The sequence below is a fragment of the Suncus etruscus genome, chromosome 9 (genome assembly GCF_024139225.1).
Source record: "Suncus etruscus isolate mSunEtr1 chromosome 9, mSunEtr1.pri.cur, whole genome shotgun sequence".
NCBI lineage: Eukaryota > Metazoa > Chordata > Mammalia > Eulipotyphla > Soricidae > Suncus > Suncus etruscus.
This window is the reverse complement of record NC_064856.1, coordinates 46,447,543-46,464,835: the sequence shown is the minus strand read 5'-3', so window position 1 is coordinate 46,464,835 and position 17,293 is coordinate 46,447,543. Positions and strand designations below refer to the sequence as shown.

The following is a 17,293-nucleotide window of genomic DNA, read 5'->3' as shown; positions in this document are numbered from 1 at the left end:
TACAAATTTTGCGCACATCAAAGCCAAAATAAAACTATTTACATAATAAACTACAACAAAATAAATGAAAAGCAAAACCATTAACAGATGATGACAATCACTCCCTAGAAAACATCATTATCTTTCTTTTTCATCTGTTGAGTCATTATTTTTACTAGACTAAATCATTTCCTGATTACACTATCTATGCCATGTCCAAATTGATGGTGCAGGTAAAACCACTATCCAAAATCAGAGGAGAGTTCTGCTCTTGGTCAATTTTAGATTCTTTAGTAATAAAATGAAATTCTTAGTTCCACCAGAAGCTATTTCCTCTCATAATTTCCTTATCTAAATAAAGCCATATTCTAAATTATTTTTTTATTGTGTGTGTGGAATAAAGGGGCCACAATGCTCAGGGATTAATTACTCTTGGCTCTGCAATCAGGAATTACTCTTGGTAGGGTTTAGGAGATCATATTGAGAAGCTAGTGATTGAACCCAGGTTGGCCAAATACAAGGCAAATACCCTACGTACTGTGCTATCACTTCAACCCTATCTTCCATATTCTTAATTTCAAAATGGAATTTCCACCCATAGCCCTAAAACTGTGATTTTTTTAACCAATGGTTCTAAAAACTACATGGAAACTTTGAAGAGAAGCAAATTGTTTGGATAATGCCAGATATATGTCAAACTTGAAACTCTGAAGTGTGGCTTAGAAATCCGTTAGTGGTGACCATGACACCTCTAAAGACTGGCACAACCAGTCTTTAGACTGGCATAATGGGTAGGCAGGTGTTAAAAAAGGACCCCTCACTCACTATTGGTGGGAATGTTTCAGCTTCATTGGTGAGCAGTATGGAGAAGAGATTCCATATAAAACCAATGATTCTACTTTTTTGGCATCTACTCAAGAAAACATAAACATTAACTTGAAAAAAAAGTATGCATACCAACCCATGCTCACTGCAGTGCTAAATACAAGAGCTAGGATATGGAAATATCTAAATGTCAACAACAGATGAATAAAAAAGTTTTGTTTCATATACACAATGGAAAACTATACAGGAAAACTATATAAGACAAGAAAAAAACCCACTATCTTTTGCAACAATGTGGATGGACTTATGTAAAATAAGATAGGGGAGAAGGGCAAATCCCAATGATCTCATTCATTTGTGGTACATAAAGAACAAAGCAAAAGAATGGAAATTATCCAATGATAGCAGATCCTTTGACTTAAGACTACAGAACAATGGTCACCAAGAAGTGAAATGAGGGAGCCAGAGAAATAGGTATGGCATTTGCCTTGTATGCGACTGACTTGAGTTTGGTAACCAACATCCTATATGACCCCCCCTAACCTAGCGCTACTAGGTTTGGTCCAAAACAAAACAAAACAAAAAGGAAGTGAAGGGAGAGGTTTAGGGTGAAAGGAGAAGACTACAAATGACAGTTATGAGTTCTTTGAATGAAGAAGCACTCCTCCGCCTCCTCCCCTCCCCCCTTTAGACACTGTGGTTTGCAATACTGTTACTGAAGGGTTATCATGTATATCACTTTATCTTCTTTCAGCACCCAGTTCTTGTCCAGAGTGATCATTTCCAACTACCATTGTCATAGTGGGCCCTTCTCTGCCCTAACAGCATTTCGCTGCTATTTGTGGCAAACTTCTTACCCTGGACTAATTCTCCTGGCCCTTGTCTCTATTGTCTCTAGATCTTAAGACCATACTGCCTTTTTTTTTTTTAATATCCCAAATGAGTGTGATCATTTTATGTCTATCCCTCCCTCTCTGACTCATTTTGCTCAGCATGATACTTTCCACATCAACCAGGTATAGGCAAATTTCATGACTTCATTTTTCCTTACATTTATTTAGTATTCTACTGTGTAGATGTACCATGGTTTCTTTATCCACTCATCTATTCTCGGGCACTTGGATTGTTTCTGGATTCTGGCTATTGTGAATAGTACTACAATGAATAAAGAAGTATAAATGCTTTTTCTGCACTGTGCTTTTGGGTCCCTTCGGTATATATTCATAGGAATGATAATGCTGGATTATATGGAAACCCAATTTCTAGGTTTGTTTTGTTTCTTTTTTTTTTTTTTTTGAGAAATATCTATATTATTTTTCAAAAAAGCTGGACAAGTCAACATTTCCACCAGCAGTGAATGAGACTTCTTTTTACCCTGCAGAGAAATTTCTTTTCTATAAAAGAAAAAGATTAAAAAAAAAATACAGATTTGAAATCTAACCCAAATTATAAAATGCATGACTCTATCATAGTATAAATGAGTATATAAACAAGTGAAAAGTGAGGAAAAAAAAAACCCTTCCATTTGGAAGAATATAGAATTCTAACCCCTCTAGAAAGTGGTACTCTGGGGCTGGAGCAGTGGTGCAAGCTGTACGGCGTTTGCCTTGCATGCGGCTAACCTAGGATGGACCATAGTTCGATCCCCTGGCGTGTCATATGGTCCTCCAAGTCAGGAGCGATTGCTGAGCGCATAGCCAGGAGTAACCCCTGAGAATCACCGTGTGTGGCCCAAAAAAGCAAAAACAAACAAATAAAAAAAGTAGTACTCAATCACATCTCTCGTTTCTCAATCCCTAACTCCCACTTCCAAGACATATTTTCAAAAACTAAAGAAGGGAAGCATCAATACTTTTCAGTGGAAAAACTTGGCAAACATTTATGAGAGCTATGTAGGTTTACATTATTAGATGGAGTTTTACCCTTGATTACAAGAGCATGAAAACAAGAACAGCTTTTAGCATTTCAACTTTGTAGTAATCTGCCCTTGGGTTATATAACTCCATTTTCCCTTCATCATTTTACCTCTGTGATATTCTTTCCAAACTCTATACAACTTCGATTTACCTGTGAGAAATACATTCGGGTAAAATCAAATTGTGATGTATTTTTACAAATCATGAAACACAAGGAAAGACCAAGGAACTGTTAAGAGAGTAGGGGAGACTAAGGAAAAACAACTGAAATTAATGTGCTCCATGAACAGTTGCTTGGAAAAAGGAATTGTGGGAAATTGAAATAAAACAGTTCATAGGAACTCCTTCAACTGGGTCTGGAACATTTTACGCATGAAATATGGTAATGTTAATACTGGGGGAAGATGGACAAGAAGTATGTCTACACTATCTTTGCAATTTTACTAGACTATAAAAGTTATTCAAGATAGAGTGTTTATTTCAAAACAACAAAGTTTAACTTAAAAGTTATGCAGCTGCAAAGAATGATGAAATCATGTAATTTGCTGCAGCCTGACTGTAACTGGTAGATACAACATCGAGTGAAGTAATCCAGAAGAAAGACAAATACAGGATGATCTCACTTGTGATATATAGACAGACTGGGTAAGAAAATGTAATGTAATAAAGGGATGCCTAGATCACTCTTAACTCCAGAGGTTAGGGAGGAAAGACAGAGAAGGAAAGAAATCAAAGAGATAAGTAAAGAAATCAAGAAGGGAAGGATGATGAGAAAGGGAAATAGGAGCCTGGGACTCAATTCTATTGGTGATGGGGGAACTATCAATCCAAAGCACAGACTCAACAACATTGAAAACATGAGATCTAAGCTGCAACCACTGAACCACTGAATGTGCCTATCAAGGGGCAGGCAGGAGCTGTGGGTGGTGGCTGAATGAAGGAGTAGGAACACTGGTGGTAGAAATAGTAAAAATATTCTCTGCCATGAAATTTTTTAGTAACAGCAGTTGATGTTTGGAGTGCTACAAAAAATAAAGGTATGCTATATAAAATAAAATGATTTTTATTTGTTATATTTTTGGATTTTGGGCAACATCCAGCAGTGCTTAGGGATCACTCATGGCTCTGTACTAAGAAATTACTCCTGGCAGGGTTGGAGGTCCACATGGGAGGCCAGGGATCTAACCTGAGTTACTCACATGCAAGGCAAATGACCAACACTCTGTGTTATTGCTCTGGCCCCTGATTTACATTTATAAAGGAAAGAAAACAGTTCTGTACTCGGAAAATGTGTGTTCAATCCCTGAACACTACATAGGGAACCCTACCACCCAGTAACTACTAGGGTGGTCCCAAAACCACACAAAACAAAACAAACAGCCCTAAATCCACCAAGTCAAATTAGCATCTTTTTTTAGAAAATGTTAACCTTCTAAATTTAACTATCATGTAATTTTAAAGGTTAAATGAAATTAAGAAAAGATAAAGTTGAGAGGGAAGACCATTACTTCTTATGGACTAAATCATGTATGAATCTGAGACATGATATTCTGTATATTAATAGACAAACAACGAACATTCTATTCACCATTAGAAACTTCACATCAAATAATTGAAAACCTCATATGCTGCCCATTTCATATCTGTTGACTTTACTATGCATTGTGTTTTTTCTTTTACTTTTACAGTTTTACTTTTCTTAGAAACAAAACAAAGATATTTAATTCACCAGTGATTTTATAGTAGAGAAACAAATCACTGCTAAATTTACTAAACCTTTTCTATATTATAATAACCTTGAAAAGAAAATATCTAATTTGTAACTTTATAGATAAAAGAATGAATGAACCACAATTTCAAAAGGTTATCCAAAATTGGGTATAAGAACAAAAAGGATTCCTTTGCTTTCATGGGCTTATCACTAGGAATCTTAGTCTCTAGCTGAGAAAACAATGATGTATAGAGAAATGTTCAATAATTGGCTAGGCATATATATTTGTAACTACCTTTTGTTTTGTTTGGGGGCAGTGCTAAGGGATTACTCCTAGTTCTACACTCAGGGATACTTTTGACAGATTCGAGAGACTATATGAGGTACTGGGAATTAAACTTGAACTGGCTGTGCTCTAAGAAAAAAACCTACCTGCTGTACTATCTCTGTAGCCCAAACTACAATAAGCTGTTCTTTCAAAAACATGATTAAATTTTGCTAACCTTTTGAGATCTAAGAGTTAAGCAAGAAGTTAAAAAAATCCAAACACAAGTTTCCTAATTCTATCATTCCATTTTTAAATGAAAACTACTAGTTACTGATGAGGTCATTATTATAAGAAAATTTTCTAGGGGCCAATGCAATAGGACAGTGGGTAAGGCATTTATTTGCCTTGCATGTGTTTGAACCGGGTTCAATCTCTAGTGTTCCTCTGGGCGCCACCAGAAGTGATTCCTGAGTGTTGAGCCAGGAGTAACACTTGAGCACCTCTGGGTGTAGCCCCAAAATAAAAACAAACAAATAAACAAAAAACAAAGAGAAAATTTATGATTTGATTTTCAAATTGGCAATTTAAATGTACTTTTGGAGAATTCATATGGACTTAATCATCTACACTCATTTCAATTTAGGTCAGCAGTGAGAAAGGTAGAATCATTGTATTCTAGCCAAAGCCATAAAACAAGAGAGAAAAAAAAAATTCTTTACCCTGACATCACTTCCAGATGAAGTTGTCCTGAGACAGTTAAAAATGCAGGAACATTAAAGAAATTCTCCTCTGGATTCTTCATTTTGCTTGAAGGCTGCAAGTGAACAACACAGTCACAAAAAAGTTACTACATATCTTTCTATGCTCCCACACCCACATACAAACACATACAAAACACAATAAAAAAATCACAATGCAAGTAAACTATGTAAAGACAAGTCATATTGATGACCAAAAAAGGGCAATTCTCAAAAAAGGCAATTCTCTATTTCTCTAAAATAGAAAGTACTTGTTTGGAAAGATTAGGAAGTACTCTGTATTTTCAAACTATATTACAACTACAGGACATTTCTCCCTATCAATTGATTTTGATATCACGATAAGAAAGATATTCTGAGTGAAAAATTTTAAATGAGGAGATAAGCTAAAAGGGCTGGAGTATAAGCTTTGCATGAGGAGGCATACAGTTATTCCCAGGCTCTGAAGAGTCCCATGAGCACCTCCAAGAGCACTGGTCCAGAAGTAACCTCCAAGTATTACTGGGTATGGCCCAAAAACCAAAATATCAAAACTTTTTCAATGTGAAGAATTAGAGACTTTCTTTTGTTGGGGGAAGGAGTCTACTGGGTCACACTCCATGGTGCTGAGGGCATACTCCTGGTTCTGTGCTCAAGTAGCACTCCTGGTGGAAAACAGATATCAAATCAGGGTTAACCAAGTACAAGAAAAATGCCTTAATTCCTGTTTTTAGCTCTCTGGACCAACTTATAGATTTTACTTAAAAATATTTGTTTTACATGTGACTGAAGCTTGATTTTATTAAAAAAATTCTCTAAGGCATCAAAGTTATTAATAACAATGTTTTAAATATATGTTCTAAAACATAATTTAAAAAATCTAAACACATTGTTGTGATATATTTAAATCATGCCTGAAGCCAAAAAAACCTCTAAATTCAAAGATATGCTGAATCACACTTAAGGAATATTTTTTTCAATCTATATAAATATAAGATGAACTTTCCATCTGAAATGAGAAGAAAACAAGCTAGCCAACATTTAAAGGAAAAGTTAAGTTAAGAAGTTATCTGGAACCAGACCAGTGATTTTACTAAATGGAAGAAAACTGGCCTTACATGTGCAAGGTTCCATTCCTGGCATCACAGATAGAAATGGCCAATAGGCCCAACATAGCAAGCCCTGAACATCGGTCATACCTGTATGGAAGGAAGGTAAGGAGGACTGAGAATGGTCTGCAAGTACCCAAAGCCTTTCTGGGGAGGGCTCCAAATTATTTGGAGGTCAAACACAATCTCAAATCTTATGAGAAGGCTTCTAAATCAAGTTGCTAACACTAAATCTACTTTTTTTTTTCTTTTGAACCACACCTAGTAAAATTCAAAGGTTACTCCTCGAGAGCTGGAGTGGTAGGGCATTTGCCTTGCATGAGGCTAACCAAGGACAGATGCTGGTTCAATCCCTGGAATCCAATATGGTCCTCCAAGCCAGGAGCAATTTCTGAGTGCAGAGACAGGAGTAACCCCTGAGCAATGCTGGGTGTGGCCAAAAAAAAAAAAAAAAACCAAAATCAAAAACAAACCAAACAAAGATTACTCCTGTCTCGTAATCAGGTATTATTCCTGTTGGTGTTCCGGGGACTATATGGGATAATGGGATACCTGGGACTGAACACAGGTTGATGCAAGCAAGTCATGTGCCATACTCATTGTACTATCTTTCTGGTCCCCAGGTCTATGTTTTGAGAAGAAAGCTAAATGTACCAACTCTTACATTTCAAACTGAGCACATATCTGAAAATATTTTAGTTTCATAGTGCAGCAAAGCTAAAACAGTGATTGAGACCATGTGAGATACACAACTGAGGATGAAAGACCTTTTCCACAAACTTAGAAACAAATACTACATTCTAAACACAAAAAATGAGAATCTTCTTTCATTTGTGTTCTAAAAAGATTCCACACCATGATAAAAATTTTATGAAGGAATGAAAATGTCTATAAAGTCATTTGTTGATTTTGAAGGGCCTATTAGTTTTCAAATTTTCTTTTTAATTTTCTAGATACTGACTCTAGATATCTTATCACTACATAAAAAATATTTCATGGGGCTGAAGAGATAGCACAGTGGTAAGGCGTTTGCCTTGCAAGCAGCTGATCCAAGATGGACAGTGGTTAGAATGCTGGCATCCCATATGGTCCCCTGTGCCCGCCAGGAGCAATTTCTGAGCACAGAGCCAGGAGTAACACTAAGTGCCGCCAGGTGTGACCCAAAAACCAAAAGAAAAAAAATTTTTTTCATTCTTAAATCATTCCACAAATAAAAAGCTAGTTTCGAAGAACTACTTTATTCAAGTCTAAAATACTGATGAGGCATATGCTAAAATTTACACATACAACACATACATAATACATATAATATATAAAGCATGGCTCCTGGTATTTCTTCACAGCTAAGTATTTACTTTAAAAGAAGGTCCTCCCTAATTTCTTCTTTGGAATTTTAATGTAAAAAAGAAAATATTTACAAAAATTAATTTCTAAATTTTCTCTCCTTCTGTTTCTGTGAAGCCCGGAGATAAGACTCAGGCTTGGGTGTGGAGAACATGCTGAATATCACAGGGGTCACACACCTGGCTGTGGCAGTCCCACAGGGAACAACTTCTTTCTTGGTCTCTGTGACAGTGTATTTGAGGACAGCACACCTGCTGCTCAGTGGCATTTCTTAGTGTGACTCAGTGGAGACACCAGGGCCATACTTGGAGATACAGATTATCTAGGGTTACACCTGGAGATGCAGGAAACACCAAGGCACAGCCAAAGATTCAAATGACACCACGGCCATGTACAGAGTGCTAGAGAAACCAGGACCACACTGGAGGTACAGAGATACCACAGCCACAAGTAGAGGTATAGGGAATACCAGAGACACATCCAGAGGAGTTGTGGTGTAGGGGACAGAACTCACATCTTTGCACATGTGCTTCTGATCCCTGAGCCATTTTCCCAGCCCTTAAAAGTCTGTTTGTTTGTTTGGTTTTGGTTTTTTGGTCACACCCTGCAACACTCAGGGATTACTCCTGGCTCTATGCTCAGAAATTGCTCCTGGCAGGCTCGGGGGAACATATGGGATGCCAGGATTTGAACCACCCTCCTTCTGCATCTAAGGCAAGCTTCCTACCACTGTGCTATCTCTCAGGTCCCTAAAAGTCTTTTTAAAAGAAACTGCTGCAAGTGACACTAGCAGTACAAAACCGAAACCAAAGGTGAGGATGGATGTCCTAAAGGCCTATCCCATAAAAATAAAGAGTAATAAGAATAAAAATGGTCACAATCAAATGCAGACATTTTGAAAAACAATAGGCTTGGGCCGGAGAGATAGCATGGAGGTAGGGCGTTTGCCTTGCATATAAAATGATGGTGGTTCGAATCCAGGCATCCCATATGGTCCCCATGCCTGCCAGAAGCAATTTCTGAACATAGAGCCAAGAGTAACCCCTGAGTGCTGTCGGGTGTGACCCAAAAACCAAAAACCAAAAAACCAAAAAAAAAACAAAAAAAACAAAAAACACAATAGGTTTATAGCAACCAAGTAAATGCTGATGTTGAATTAAGCAAGAAAATGAAAACAAGATGCCACCCAACAGGAGCAGACTGAACACTCTCTTAAATGCATAATGAAATAGAACAAAGGCATGGATATAAGATATTTTGAGGCCAGAGGGATAGGACTGCAAGGAAGGTACTTGCCTTGCATGTGGCCAACCCTGATTTAATCCCTGGCACTCCACATGATTCACTGGTCTTGTCAGAAATAATTCCAGAGCACAGAGCTAAGTGTAAGTCCTGAACACCACCAGGTACACCTCTGCCCTCTGAAAAAGATTTTTTTTATCAGTTTAAAAAGATCAAAGTCATACAGATTATTAGCTCTGATAGTGTTAAAATATATCACTTAGGGGGCCGGCGAGGTGGCACTAGAGGTAAGGTGTCTGCCTTGCAAGTGCTAGCCAAGGAATGGACCTCGTGGTTCGATCCAGCGTCCCATATGGTCCCCCCAAGCCAGGGGTAATTTCTGGGCATGTAGCCAGGAGTAATCCCTGAGCATCAAATGGGTGTGCCCCCCCAAAAAAAAACAAAAAGAAAAAATAAATATATCACTTAGGGGCTGGAGAGGTGGCGCAGCAGTGGGGCATTTGCCTTACATGCTGCCAACCTGGGGAGGGACCCAGTTCGATTCCAGGCATCCCATGTGGTCCCCAGCCTGCCAGGGGCGATTTCTGAGTGCAGGGCCAGGAGCAGCCCCTGAGCGCTGCTGGGTGTGGGCCAAGGACTGGCCAATCAATCAATCAATCAATCAATAAAGTTTTGGAAAAGGAAAAGAAAAAAAAAGAAAATATATCACTTAAACAGCCAGTTTTGTGATTTTGCCAGTAGGTATGCCTTATCAAGATCCTGCCCAAACTAATAAACGACAAACTGAACAATGGGCAGATTTGACTATGGCAAAGTCGAAGATTTCTATTTAATTAAAAAATATAAACAAAGTAGGGGACGGAGCAATAGCACAGCGGTAGGGCGTTTGTCTTGCATACGCAGCTAACCAGGAATAACCATGGTTCGATCCCCCGGTCCCATAAAGTCCCCCAAGCCAGGAGCAATTTCTGAGCGCATAGCCTGGAGTAACCCCTGAGTATAGCCCCAAAAAACTATATATATGTATGCAAAGTTAATAGGAGAATAATGGATTAAAAATAAAATATTTGCAACATTTAAGACAAAAGGTCAACAAAGCTCTGGCCAAAAAAAATTTTTTTAAAAAGAAAAGAATCTGTTTCCCAACTGGGTTAGGGATATAAAAAGCAGATATTCAAAATAGAAAATTCAAAAGGCCAACAAGTATGAAGAAACACTCTAATTTATTATGAATTAGAGAAACACAAATTTAAAGAGCATTTAAAAAAGAATTTGTGACATCAGACTGACAAAACTTAGAAAAATAATGGATTCCACAGATTCAGGGTATGGTGGGAAGATTTTTCTTTTCTTTTCTTTTCCTTTTTTTTTTTTTTTTTTTTTTTTTTTTGATTTTTGGGCCCTACCTGACTGTGCTCAGGAATTACTCCTGTCAGGCTCAGATGTGTTCATATGGTCAGAGAAAGGTTGGTGGGAAGATTTCTAAGGTATACCCTAAGATTCTCAGACACTGGCTATTCAGTCAACTGCTACTCCAGATGCCAATGGGAAAGGATTCTGCAAGTAGAATAAATTTCCAAGTCAGATGGTCTCAAGATTCATAAATCTTTGAGGGGTTCCTGGGTATCTTTGTTTTAAATGCAAAAGCTTTCTATTGCTCACTATAGAAGAGGAAGTTGCAAATTTGGGCATCAGAGACTCATTACCCACTTTGTAGAAGAGAGAGCAGGACAGACAAAAAGGTACTAGAAGCAGGAGAAAATCTGAGAGTACTTAATGAGTAGCTCCAAAGAGACAGACCCTTGGCCCTATACGAGGAATGAAGTTTTGATTCTGGCAGGTGCCACAGGAGACTGAAACTGGGACTACCAACTGCAACAGATAGTACAGTGGGAAGAGTGTTTGCCTCATATGGGCTCAACAAGGGCTCAACTCCAATATCATGAATAGTCGCTAAGCATTGCCAGAAGTGATTCCTAAGTACAGTGCCGGGAACAAGTCCTGAGCACTGCTTGGTGTGGTTAAGAAAGTGGATGTACTTCCAAAATTACTTTAACATTTACCTTGATCATTTATCCAGGCACTGTGCTAGACTGAGGAGGCAGAACAATTGAATGAATTAGACAAACAAATGAGGGGGGAAGAAACATGTAAACTAAGAGAGAGACTAGTTACTAGTTGGGATAAGTGAGTCACTGATGAGTAGTGGGGTGGCACTCTGAAGAAGAAACATAAACTGAGACCAGATGGAAAAGATTGTATTTGCTATATTTTGAGTCTAAAGAAATGATTTCAGGCACAAGAAACCATAGCAGAGAGATCAGGAGGTAAGAAAATGACTTCATCCCTTCAAGGAGTAGTAGACAGATAAGTGTTAACTTGAAGGAGACTATTACAATTTTTGACTACAGATGGAAGAAGAAATGACACACATTTTGTACTGTCTTTGGAGATCAAAATAAAGAAGAACCCTGAAATGTTTGAGCAGGGTTGTCTCATGATGAGACCCTGGTGCCTGAATGTAGATGAAACAAATATGAGAACTAGACTGTAAACAGAGAGTCAAGGTAAGTGAAGGTTATCACCAGAATTTGACCAGTAACACTGGAAAAAGAACTGGAGAAGTGAAGGAGACATATATGTATAAAGTTTGGCCTCTAGGTTGTTAGTGTTTTACTTACACAAGTGAATAGATAGGAGTGAAAAGGGAAGAGAACATGGAGGGAAGGAATGAAGAGGTATAATTAAGAAGCCATAGCATGGTTAAATGTTTATTAGACATCACAGTTGTTGCTATGAATCTAAGGCTCAGTGAGAGAGGCTGGGCCGATGAAATGTTAAAAACCCTGTAGTCATCAGTATGCATCCAGAGCTGGGGAGTTGACAGCACTAGTTAAGGGACATGATTGATTTAATGTTCAACAGTGATGACAATACTGCTGAGTACATTTGGAATATGGTAAGGACACTTAGCAGGCAAGAGTGAAAGTTCCCTGCAGGCTATACAAGGTTCTATCTAATAGATTTCTTGCAACATTCCAATGAGTTTCTAGGCATTCACATTGGTGACCCATGTAGAACCATTTATTTTATCTGGCTTATGTGTCTTGGTATAACACCATGTTTGCAAAGAGTTCTGGGCAAGGGCTGCAACTCAGCAAGTATAGCAGAAGCATCCCTCACATGTGTGAGGCCAGACATCCTTGAACTCACAGACCAAATAAACAAGGAGGAATATGGCCTCAGGAGACTCGGAGGACCTCCAATCCATTCACCAATGGAAATGATCCTGGATCCTCAAGTAGGGATGTGTGTGTATGGTGGCTGGCGATAACACCACCACTGCCACCACCACTACCTTTGAGAAAAATATTTGAGTCACAGTGGCAAGGAGACTTAAAGGGCTGAGCACATGCTTTGCCTGCAGGAGACTTGGATTCGATAGATGGTATCTCATTGTTCCCCCAAGCACCACTCACTTGGTATACCCTCCGCACTACTAGGACTGGACCAAATTAAAAAAAAAAAAAATCACAGTAGGGGAGAAAAAAAAAGAAAAAATACCAGTAAATGATTTTCAAGTCTCCCCCTCTCTAATACTGTATGATTTCATAAACCTCTCACCAATCATATAAGGTTTTAATATTATTCAACTTAAGCAAGTCCTCTTGTTTTTTCACTAGAAAACAGAAGATTTAGTCAAGAACAATCAAAAATATTAAAATGTGTAGATCTTAGTGAGTTTCAAACCATAGGAGTCTCAAATTCTGTTTGAGAATTTCTTAGAAAATATTAAATATTTTAAATGCTCTCTGGTTTTCTGTTCTCATAGCATCAAAATGTAGCAGAATGGTTTCAAAATCTCAAGGGAATAAACTAGAAACCCACACACAAATCTGACTATGCCTCCAAGTGAAATAAAAGGAAAGCAACAAGAGTTATAAATATTAGTTAAGAGTGAAAAAGAACAGTCAACAATGGAAAGTTTATTTGACCTCCACAGCCACAGTCTGTTTTATCTTCTTTTATGCTTTATCACCTCCTGTTTTGTCTCTCAAGCTCCACATTCTTCCCCATTCTATTACTCAAAATCCCAGTAGAGGAAAAGTTGAGAACAGATCACACACAAGTTGAGGACAGAATACACTGAAACAAACTTAGAAATGCATGTTTGTAATAGAGCATATATAGAAAGTTCAAGATCTAAAGGCAAGACAGTCTGATACTGTCTCCCTAACTTGCCTCATTTGCAATTTCCACTAAAGAGCAGGAAAGAGATAGCAAATGATAAGGCAGTTATGTGCCTTACAAGAGGATGATTCCAGTTCAATTCCTGGCACCCAAGTCTTGCCAGGCATGCTCTTTACCTAACAGAGGCAGGAGTAAGCCCTGAGCAGTGTTGCTGTGGCCTCAAATTTCCCCTACTTGCATAGAAGAGTGGGAAAGACAGGGAGAGAGTATCAACTCCACAGAACACGTGAATCTTCTCTCTTACCCCCAACTAAAGGCTTATAGAAGCTAAACCAGAAAGGAACTTTGACTTGAATGAGACCTTACTACAACTTCCATTTTATAAAAGACTGTAAAATTTAACAGTGTTATGCCAAACGTTAAGACAAAAGCCATAATATCTATCCAGTATAGGCAAGTACAGCAGCTTGCCAAACTTCTCAGTTTATGATGTCTCTCAAGCTCCACATTCTTCCCCATTCTATTACTCATTTTCCTAACTAACAGATTGTCGCTCAATTCCTCTCCCCATGTCCCCCTCCCCTTTTTTTAATAGGAGAAAGGTCACCAAAGGATTAAAAATGCTTAAAAAAACTAGATGTGTATAAAATAAATACATTCCACATCCTCCCTGGCATAGAATTGGATCCCATGAAACAAAACATAGATGCTGAACTGTTCTACAGTTCCCAGCGCTTAGGGGCTGGTAGTTTGATTCCTTATCATGCTGTGCCTCATTGGGACTACAGTCACTGGTGTAGACATTGCCTTGGTGCCATGACTGCTCTCATATATGACCCATAGGTGAGGAGACAGACTCAGTCATCTACATTCTACTTTGCTATGTATGTTAAGATTCAAGATTGTCTTAGAATCAACAAGCCTGAAAAGCCTTTTTTCCATGGATCCAATAATATCAAATAAAGATGTCCAGCTGATGTTTTCATATTTTCCAATTGCTGCAAATATGTATCTTAGTGTACACTGACATTCTAATATAAAAATAATCATTCTTAAAATAGGGATACACTTAGATTCCAAGACACCCACTAACTGAACACCCACTCGCAACCCTGAGAAAGGTTTCATTCTGGCAACTATTTGATTAGTACGAAAGGAAGTTGTTAGTTCAGACTGTCTGTAAATAGTCTGCTTTCCTGTTCAACAGACTGAAAAAGAATGAATAAGAAGAGAACCCCAAAGTGGAGACTCTAGGGAGGGGGGATTGTGTGTTGGAGTAAGGCAAGCACATGGTGTAGCTTCTCATTTCCTTCTTTGTCGGAAGAGTAATAGATGGCTCAAACACAAATTTGCTCCCAAATGTAAAGAGATCAGGGAAAACCATCATTAAAAAATTACTAATTTTGGCTTATTAGTTATCAGACTGAGATTGTGAGATGGATGTACTCCTAGCCCTTTAGCTATTTTCTCACTGCATTTTCTAGTGCTGTCCCTGATTAGGAGAATCTACACTTCCGAGTTAAACTCCATAGCATTTGTAGATATAAATTAAATTCCCTCTTACTTACTAAGATAAGGAAAAAATTATGTATGCTCTTGGGAGGGACTGAGGTGAGAATGAACTATAAAAGCAGTAAAGGCAAATCTGGGATATCACCTTCACATCTCCCTCAGTATAAAAATTAAATACAACCAACAATTAAGACAGCATATTTTGTTGCAATTGGTAAGTGGAGAAAGAGAAGTTACTCATATTTAGAAAAGGACTTGGTTGTCTTTTACCTCTGGATGAATGCTTACAGATAAGCTCATATAAGGAATACTGATATAAACATATTTTGGATGCTACTCAAAAGTTTATAAAAAGTATTCAGATCACTTTTATGGATCAAAGTATTTACTGAAATTCACAGTGCCATGGAATGCTTTCCTTAAGAAGCATTCTTAACTTTAGTTATAAACATTCACTTTCCAACAAAAATCACTCCCAATTTAAAAGGCACCAGATCTAAAGAGTTTAGATTCAACAGGCTTTTGAGTGCTTATAAAACTAGTAGTTTTTTAACTTACAACTTCCTAACTGAATTCTACTGTCCATACTAGCAACATGAGGATGGATGTATTGCCCCCAAAAAGAGAAAATCTACTTTTCACTTCCAGTGATCCTCAAACTTTTTAAACAGGGGGCCAGTTCACTGTCCCTCAGACCGTTGAAGGACCGGACTATAGTGAAAATAAAAACTATGAACAAATTCCTATGCACACTGAAGTGAAGAAACAAAATGGAAACAAATACAATATGTGGCCCGCGGGCCGTAGTTTGAAGACCCCTAAATTGAAATAATCATTTCTAGGGGAAAAAAATTCCCCATCCATATTAAAAGTTCAAAGTTCTCTAGCAGAGGTAAACTAGGCAAACAAAGTTCTTCCCTTCTGGAAAATTGCAGGTGAATATAATAAAAACAAATGTACCCTGTACTGAAATCAATAAACTACTGTATAACTAGATCCAGAATCTTATCATATTTTAAAACTTATCATTTCAACTTTTGTCTAAAACACTACAAAATTTTCTACCTGGATTATGATATTAGTTTAGTTTTTTTTTTTTTTTTAATTTTTTTAGATTTCTGGGCCACACCTAGCTTTTCTCAGGGCTTATTTCTGGTTTTGTAATCAGGGATAAAACCAAATCAGCTGAATGCAAGACAAGATCTGTATATTATCTCTTTTACTTAATGGCATTAGATTTTCTCATTGGATTTTCTTTTTTTATGTTTCCACACCAAACATTTATTCTCCATTTATTACTTAAAAAAAAAAACCTTGAAAGATGCAGCCTTTGATTAGAACTCTCCAACAATTCCCATTGTATTCAGAGTTCGTACTAAAGCCTGCAAATTCCTATAGCTGAGGTACCAAGCTGGGCTATTACAATGATTAGAGAGAAGTACTGGGGTTGATGGGTATTTTGTTCCAAATATCGTCTGGACTGGTTCCTGTTAATAAGTTAAATACATTTAGCTGGAAGTACTCTAAATTTCCCAGAATGCATCTACTTTGTAAATCAGAAGGTGTACTTTGTTTGATTACAGTTCAAGAAATCAAGAACTAATCACCATTGCAGAAAATCCCATGATCATTAACAGTGCTTGCTTTGTATGAGCAAATGATAAATCTATTTAAATTTTAATTTCTAGCTCTCAAACTCAGCATCTTCTACAAAAGCTACATGCAAGCACTGCAGAGTATGGCCCAAAATGCAAAAAAGAAAGAAAAAAGCTACTTGCATTCTGTTGGACTTGTCATACCACTGTATTTATAATAAACTATATTATTTCCTTTTATCTTTTTTACACTAACTGGAAGAACCATTTCATATTTTATTTAGACATGCATGATGGGCCAGAGAGATGGTACAGCAGTAGGGTGTTAGCCTTGCATGCAGCTGACCCAAGACGAACCTGGGTTTGATTCCCAGTAGCCCATGTGGTACCCCAAACCTGCCAGGAGTGATTTCTGAGAACAGAGCCAGGAGTAACCCGAGTGCCACTTGGTATGGCCCAAAAACCAAAACAAAAAATAAAAAAACCATGCATGAAACACACTGTCTATTTTATTTTAGAATGTGAAGATATTATCGAACTTTTTAGAAAGAAAAGTGTTACCCTGTATAATGCTGAATGTGACCACTCTACAACATGATATAATCTATACCTACTCTTCACTCCTTACATTAGTCCAACCTCAACTCCCATCTCCCACTGATTCTTGTATATTCATTTACCATGCTCCTCCAAATTAGCCCTATGGTTTGTTCCTGAAAACCATAAGTAGCTGAGTCCCAGATTTTAGTTGTATCAACATCCTTCTTTCAGAAGAACTCTCAGAACAGTGGAATAGAACTGAAAATCCGGACATAAAATCAGGTCAGTTAATATTCAATAAAGGAGCTAAAGTATGAGTGGAGC

At 37.7% G+C, this 17,293-nt stretch overlaps 1 protein-coding gene across 1 annotated transcript in view; it reads right to left on the bottom strand.

Annotated features, from left to right (window-relative positions):
* The window catches only part of NARS2 (asparaginyl-tRNA synthetase 2, mitochondrial), a 143,513-nt gene that overhangs the window by 101,888 nt on the left and 24,332 nt on the right, over positions 1–17,293 (bottom strand). The window contains exon 3 of the mRNA XM_049780421.1: positions 5,419–5,513. Within this exon, the coding sequence (XP_049636378.1) occupies positions 5,419–5,513 (95 nt within the window). The remainder of the gene's footprint in view (positions 1–5,418; positions 5,514–17,293) is intronic.